This window comes from Triticum aestivum, chromosome 2B, assembly GCF_018294505.1.
Source record: "Triticum aestivum cultivar Chinese Spring chromosome 2B, IWGSC CS RefSeq v2.1, whole genome shotgun sequence".
Lineage (NCBI taxonomy): Eukaryota > Viridiplantae > Streptophyta > Magnoliopsida > Poales > Poaceae > Triticum > Triticum aestivum.
The window spans coordinates 629,688,000-629,696,158 of record NC_057798.1 but is presented as its reverse complement, the minus strand read 5'-3'; the positions used below and the strand labels follow the sequence as shown (position 1 = coordinate 629,696,158).

Genomic DNA, 8,159 nt, shown 5'->3' with positions numbered 1-8,159 from the left:
GCTCCGTCGCACCGTTTGCCGACGCCGACCGTCCAGGCGAGCAGTGGGTCTGCGCCGCGTGTTCGGGGAGCAGTACGAGGAGGAGGTCAAGGTGGATTCCTCGATGGTCGACGGCCCCGTGGCGCCCACCCGCTCGGGCGCGGCCGCGGAAGACGGCGGGCCACCGGCCAGGATGCACATCAGCGTCCACGTTGAGGTCTCCAATCCCGTGCTCAACTTCGAGTGCTCGGCTTGGCCCAAGGTGATGGATGTGGAGAGAGTCTTCCCCGTCCGGCGCACTGGGCTAACGCCTGAGCTCCTCCACCACCGCCGCTCCCTACTGCCCGTGCCCGCATCACCATCGAGCATTAGCTCCCGACATCGACATCGACGTCGCCATGAAGGCCGCCGCCACTGCCGCCGTGCAGTGCGAGGCCAAGCCCGACCCGGAGCTGGTGCACGGAGAGCTCGTGCTAAAGTCCGACATGGTGTACAGCGAGCAGGCCGCCGGAGCTCCTCTGCTTCCCTCGCATGCACAAGAGGTATTTGTTGAAATGCCAAATAGAGAGAGGAGGAGGAAGGAGGAGGAGGTTGATGTTGACGTGTGGGTCCCGCCTGTCATAACGGTCAACTTAATGGCCAGAGTAAACGGAGTTGACTTTGCCGCCACGTCAGCCCTGACGGGTTGGTCCCACATGTCATAAACATTTAAAATTTCTAAACTGGCCATTATTCAAAAGTGGTAGTTTTTGTCACAAAATTAGAAAATTTTGATAGTTATCAGTCATTTTTTAAATGTGGTAGTTATGTGGGACGGATACCCGTAATGTGGTAGTTTTTTTTCAAATACTCGTTGGAACAATAATCAATGTGCGCGAAGCAATAAATTAACATCCTGGCCTCATCCTGACAAAACTTCTTCAGCTGCTGTTTTTCTTTTTGCGTGGAGCTGCTGTGCTTCTTCATACTATGATACTCCCTCTGTAAACTAATATAAGAGCGTTTAGATCACTACCAGAGGGAGTACTAAGCATGAAAATAAGCGAATCTTAAAAAAAACAGAATAATGTCCCGGCGGTCCTTGGTTTGGACAGGGCCCGACCTGCATCAGCGTGTTCTGTCACATGGCACCTGTGATACAAAGCTTGATAATCCTACAATTATGAATTATCTAGTTTCCCACAAGTCACTGAGGAGGAGAATCACCTCGCATCAGGTTGGGGAAACAGTGACCAAATCATGATGCCCACCATTACACGTACGTACAGATAGTGTTTCACTAGGGTTTTTGTGGTGTTTTGTGGATAAAAGCTGCAGTCATCGTCTACTGGCGCTGACCAACCTGGTAGCCGTCGGTAACACTAGAGTTTCCAGCGCAAATGACGAGGAGAAACTCACAAACATGCCGAAACCTTCTGGATTTTGCAGTTCAAAACACAACAGGACAAACATGCGTGCGTAGCCTGATCTGCACTACTAGCAAGGAGCCAAGGAAGGAGTCTATCTTCCGGTATATGGTTTGCATGCAACTAATAAGCTTGCTTAATTGTTGCAGGGGTGGCGTCGTTGGTGCACGGTTTCGTGCCGTACGGCGGCCTGCCGACGTCCCCGGCTGGTGCTCTCTCTCTTCTGTCATCGGCCAGAGCCGCCCCCTGGCTAGTCCCGACGACGCCCGGCGACGTATTCTCCGCCCGCTCCAGCAGCGCCGCGCTGGACGAGCTCATCGCCGAGAACCGCGCGGCGCTCCTGGCGTGCCACTTCTTCCCCCAGCGCTCGGCTGGCCGGCCGGCCGCGGCAGAGATGGCGCCGGCCTGGCACCAAGCGCACCAGCAGGCCCCGCCAGGCCACGCGGTGGTGGGCAATGGTGCCGGCCGAGACCACGGAGCTCCTCCTCCAGCGGGGCACGTCACGCTCGACCTCATGCAGGCGCCCGCCACGGCGGGCTTGCCCTTCCGGCCCATGGCGCAGGGCAGGCCAGCCGAGGACGGCGACGCGGGCCGTGGCTCGGGCGTGTGGACGCCTCTGCAGGGTGCCCACGCCGTCTGAGGTCGCCACATGGTGCAAGTACTACAGTACGCAGCATGGGCGCGGCTGGGGCTTTGGTCATTGTGTCGACCGTGCAATCAACTTGAGTTGGACAACAGTGTACTGTCTGTCTTGTAGCGGGTGCTAGCTGCATCCTCTTCTTTTTTTTCATCCCCCGACAAAGCGCCCCAAGTAAATTCTGGTCCTGAATTCCAACTTGGATTAATTTGAGATCATGGGCGGTCGGTCTTGCATGCTGTCATTCTTGTTTCTCTGTAGAAACGGGGTGAACTGAATGGAAAAGTTGCAACCATCACAGAATCTCCGGTCGGGACGTAGTACAACATATTGTTGGCTGTCGGCCTCGTGTGTCATCGCAACTTAGAGCATCTCCAGCTACGCCTCAGAACGGTCTTTCCGACGATTTTTTCGCGCCGGCGTCGAAAAAACGGCTTAGTCGCCTCTCAGGAGCTCGATTTTCGCGAGCCTGGACCGAAATCAGCGTCGGCGGATCCAAATCGAACCCGACGCGCTGGGGGGCGCCGGGGCGATTGGTTTTGGCGCGAAGCACCCGCGGGCCCGTCGAGTCAGCGAGACGGGCCCTTCGTCGCCCTCATCTCCTCGGTTTCCGCGAGAATCAATGCCAAGGCTGCCACGCCGCCGCCGCCGGTCAGCCTTACTATTGATTCCTCACGGGCGGCGCGTCACAAGGCGGCGCGGCGTCGCCTCCCCTCCCGCCACGCGTACACACGGACGCGGCTATATAAAGTCGGCACCCTCCCTCGCCTCAGGCCACACCAGCCAGCCCTAGCCGCCGAGCTCTCTCCCTCTGCCGTGCACCGCCGCCGCCGAGCCCTCCCTCTCCCTCTCCCATGCGCCGCCTCCGAGCCCTCCCTCACTTCGACTGCCCCCGCTGGCCGAACGCTTCCCCGGCGACGAGGCGGCGGCCAACGGCTTCGGCCGCCGCTCGCTCAGCGGACAGGAGTCGTGGCTCCTGGTCGAGGCCAACATCCCGGCGCCGCTGGACATGCACGCCGGGCCGTCGGGGTGGCGGCTCATCAATGGGGGAGTGCCCGTTCCGCCGTTGTCCGACGCCGTGGCGCGGACCGCCTACTTCGCCGACGAGCTCGAGCTCGCGCGCACCTCCCTCACCGATGAGCAGCGCGCCCTCCCCCAGTACGCCGCCGACAACCACTCGGCAATGGGCGGCGTTCTTCGAGCGCCGTCAGGAGCAGAGGCTGGCGTCCACCAACGGGGCGTCGGTGGTGGGCGACATGAAGAAAAGCGAGGGCTGCCGCGTGTGGTGGGTCGTCCCCGGCCGCACGCTCGACGACATGCTGGCGCATCTTGAGGGCAGCGACGAGCCGCCACTGGCATACCCTCTCCCGGCGGCCCCGGCCCTGGCCCACCGCCGACGCGCCGGGCAATGGCTGCCCAGGAGGTTCGTCTCTTCATCGTCTTCCTCCTCCCTGTCGCGATCTTCTTCCCATTCCTCCGGCTCTCCTGCGCTGCTCGGCGTCAAGGCCGAGCCCGCGGCGGAGACGTCGCTCGGCCGGCGCACTCGCAGCGCCGACATCGTCATCAACGAACGCGGCTGGCGCGCCCCCTCGTCGGCTTGTCCGCGCTTCGTCCAGGCGAAGACGGAGCGCGGGCTCGCGCCGGTGAAAACGGAGCCGGGGCTCCCCGCCGTGAAGACGGAGCCCTACGATGTGGCCCTAAAATGCGCGCGCAATGACTTCCTCAGGATGGAGAGGGAGCGCCAGGTTGCCGCACTGCAGCGCTTCGAGCAGCGCTGCCGGGGCCGCGAAGGAGGAGTCGTCGTCCTCGACGACAGTGACGACGACGCGCCGCCGCCGCCGGCACCTGTCCGCCATGGCGACGCCGGGCAGGGGTGCAGCAGGGACGACCGCGTCAAGGAGGAGAAGGCCGCCGCCGACGGGGGCGGCGAGGACGGCGACTACTTTGCGTTTAGCGATATCTTTTTTAGTTATATTTGCTATGTAAACGCGTCACGAACATGTAATATATGCCAAAGTTTACCGAAATTTAGTCGTGTTTAACCGAACTTCGCCGAACTTTTTTTTTGAACAAATTAGACGCGCCTCGGGCCGCCCTGTGGCCGACGACCGGGGGGCAACTCATTCCCAGGCCGTTTTTTTGCGCCGGCTCGCTCCTAGGCGGCGATTTTAGGCGCCATTTGCGGGGCCAACGGCGGGAGATGCTCTTACACTACACGGCCAATGTTCGGAATGTGCTGCCATGACAACCACTCGCCATCTGACTATTGGTCGATGGGAGCCTATCGATCTGACCTCACCGAATCATTCACCAATTATCTAAAGCTTCTAGAAGAAAGAAGAAAGGTGTGTGGTCTATGTGCACTAGCTTAGCGCATTTCCCAGATCCTCCGATCCGCGGCACACTCAGGGGAAGTTTGTCGGCTGTCAATGTTCAGAGGCAGTGCTTGTGCTTGCTACCTGCTATCCATACCGAATAAGGGTACTGAAGAAACAGAATACGAATTTGCCGTAAATTTTGTTGGTTGAAAAATTCAACAAAAACTTTGGTTGGTTGGACTGCACGACTAATTTGATAGTTTCTTCGTTCATTCGGCAAATTAGCTAGGACTAAGACGTACTTGTCCTGGCAAAAAGCGCAAACAATCACTACTCAGTCCATTCCTAGTAGAGTAAGTAGTTTATGGTTCCAAAGGCAGTCTCTTCATGCAGCTCAACACAACCGTTGTGGATTTTTGTGACGAACTATGCTCTTTCTCTAAGGGCTTCGCTTATTTCAGTTAACACTTCCCCTCTTTTGAAGATTCTTGTTTGCCAAAGAAAAAGGATACAGGTTGGGCAATAAAGAAAACTAGGGATATGGATTTTCTACCGGGGTCGTGCAGGCACGCCATGTGTGCACGCACACATATGGGGACACAACTAGCGAGAAGGCCCACAACAAAGTTACTGGTGGGTATGTTTTGTAGTCAGATACGATGACATCTTTTGAACCAACCACACCATAGTTACATCCCACCCACCCGTGCTTTTCAATTTGATTATATAATTTGTAGCAATTATATCTTTTGAACCAAATATCCGATTGACAAACCGTTTGAATATCACAACATTTAAATCTTTGAAACACGATCAATTTGAACATTTGAACAAATAAATCAAATTCAAATTATGAAACCATATTGAAACCTATATGAAACTATTACATGTGTCTTTCGTCGTATTTTAACATGTCTCATTACTATTTTTCCATTACATGGTTTCGCTACCTTTTCATTCTTGATTCCAGTACTATTTCATTCAGGTTTCATTTGTATTTTTGAAGCTTTCAAATAAGTTTCATATCATTTTGTTAAATTATATTTCATGGTTGGACTGGGCACTAAAAATGTTCTCTTCACATATTTTCTATAAGATATCATTTCCATATCATCACAAATTTACATGTTCTCATTACTTATTCATACATTCCCTTGTATGTTTCCGTTATTGTTTCACTCCACAATTCATCCATGTTTCATCTCAGATTTTATATAAGTTTTATTATGGTTTTATATTGACTTTTGCATGTTTTTATTATTAGTTCACACTTGTTTTATTGTCGTATCATCTCACATTTCATATAAGCTTCATTATGGTATCAATATTGAATTTAAACTTGGCCAGAACATGTTCAAGTTTGATCTTGTCTCAAAGATTTAAATGTCAGGAACACGAATCCGCAAACGGATTCTAAATTGATCATTGGTTCAAAAATGAAAAGTGTTACAAATTTTAGATTCAGACTAAAGCATGAGTGGATTGACCATGGGATGAAAGAATAAAATAATCTCAATGCAGTAAATGTCTGCTCCTATACAGTGGATAGTCCCATGAAAACAATACTCCCTCTGTTTTTATTTACTTAGCATATTAGAGTTGACCGAAGTCAAACTTCCTAAAATTTGACCAAGTTTATAGAAAAGAATATAAATATTTACCATAATAAATCTATATGACGTGGAAGTACGTTCAACAATTAATCTACTGCTATTGATTTGTTATTGTATATGCCAATATTTTTGTGTATAAATTTGGTCAAAGTTTATAAAGCTTGACTTTGACCAAAGCTAATACACGAAGTAAATAAAAATAGAGGGAGTACAAAACAGCAGAATCGGTAGAGTACTGGTATGCAAATTGTGTACATGCACACATGGCGAGCATGCAGGACACCGGTAGAAACTAGTTCGACTAGAATTTCATTTTGCTGACTGGTAGCTGATATACATGCATTGGTCAGAAAAGGAATGTAAATTCTTTCATCCTATAGGAATATAACCCTACTTTTACACAAAGATAATTAAATATAGTGTCTTAGCTTCTGGGTGGTTGAGGTAGTGAAAACAACGTCAGTAAGGGGTGGATGTTTGTAGTTGACCAAGTCGACAGTCCACTGTAGCGACCAGACCTCAAACAGTCTGATCTCTGTGCATCAGTGTCATCCCTGGATCGGTAATGCTAACACGCACAGTACTCAAGGATTTATAACAGAGTAGCAATCACACACTTATTACATCGAATGACTCAAAAGAGAACTTATTACAATAATATGACTTAAGGCCATCTAAAATCGATAACAGCGGAAGGCTTGGAAGATAAAGTGAGTCCATCAACTCCAACGGCATCAGTGAGTGAAAGACAATGACCTACGGCACCTTACTCGTCGTCTGAAAAGTCTGCAACATGAACGTTGCAGCCCGAAACGGGTCAGCACATGGAATATGCTGGCAATGTAACACATAGAATAATGAACGGAATAAATGCTATCACTACATGCATGTATGGCTGGTGGAAAGCTCTATGGTTACAGTTTTGCATAAAGCCAAATTTTCCCTACAACAAAGGAATAAACTTTATTTAACTATCATGGTGGTTGTTAAACATTAAGAAGGTTCCTCCAACTCAATCCCGATTAAACATCATCATTAACCCAAACAAATTATATTTATAGTGATGAGATCAACATGATAATCCAAGAACTAGATACTCAAAATGTCCATAACCGGGGACACGGCTAACCATGATTAGTTTGTACACTCTGCAGAGGTTTGCGCACCTTTCCCCACAAGACTCGAATACATCCATGGTCGGAGATTCGAGACATAGTCTTTCTGAAGCATGAACTCTCTACTCTGGATAGACAGTACCACCTACAACCCACTACATCTGCTAGTCTACCTCTTCAAGAGCTTCACGCAACTTACTCAACTATGCCAGAGCCCATATTGGCTTGTGGTGCACACGGAAGTTTCTAGCATGAATAATCTTATGATCCCTTTGAGCCTAGGTGGCGGACCGTAAGATGATCACACGGGTACTCCGGGATATCCTAGGACAACACTGGATTCTCCAGGTGCCCTGACAACCACTGGGTACTCCAGGGTGCCTCAAGCAATCCACCCAGATGTGTATTTAAGTAGCCACCTTAAGTAAACCATTAATTAGCAATACTCACATCTGTCATTAATCACTCAAACCAAACCACATCTACGAGCATAGCATAGCAATATAAGCAACGTAGAGGTAACTCCCAAAGGTTTAATAGTAAACAGGGTAATAGGTTCTACCTCATCATCTACTTCCCAGAACCCACATGTTAATCAGATCCCAACCATGCAATTGTTTGAGGGTAAAACTAATGCATAAAAATTGGGTATAGGAAAATATGATCAAAGTGTTACTTGCCTTGCTGATGATCCGTGAAACCTAGAGATCGTAGTAGCACGCTTCGCACTCCGGGTACTCTATCGCAAACAAATAAGCATACAATAAGCACTCAATTAGAAGCACGAGTAAAACTCAAATAATAGATCAACCCAGAAATTTCGACTTAAGAACTTCAGTTTGCAAAAAGAATCAAATCAAACGAAGAAACGAAACTCAAACTGCGAAAGAAACAAGATCCGTTTACTAATCTGGACTTAAGTCAAATTTTAGAGTACCAAAATCTTGTTCAAGTTGGTTAACAGAAAGAGGGCTTCGAGACAAAGATCTAGGCGCTTGAATCGTCTGATTCCGATAAACGAGCGAAAAGATAAACTAAAACGAAAATTAGGGCAAAAATCACGATCGAAAATAATCGCGGAAAAAACCCTG

General features: G+C 49.9%; 1 protein-coding gene across 1 annotated transcript in view; it reads left to right on the top strand.

The window, feature by feature from the left end:
• LOC123046396 (squamosa promoter-binding-like protein 7) overlaps positions 1-2,328 on the top strand; it is an 8,384-nt gene extending 6,056 nt beyond the window's left edge. The window contains exon 3 of the mRNA XM_044469756.1: positions 1,535-2,328. Within this exon, the coding sequence (XP_044325691.1) occupies positions 1,535-2,025 (491 nt within the window). The 3' untranslated portion in view covers positions 2,026-2,328. The remainder of the gene's footprint in view (positions 1-1,534) is intronic.
• The last annotated feature ends 5,831 nt before the right edge of the window (positions 2,329-8,159 follow it).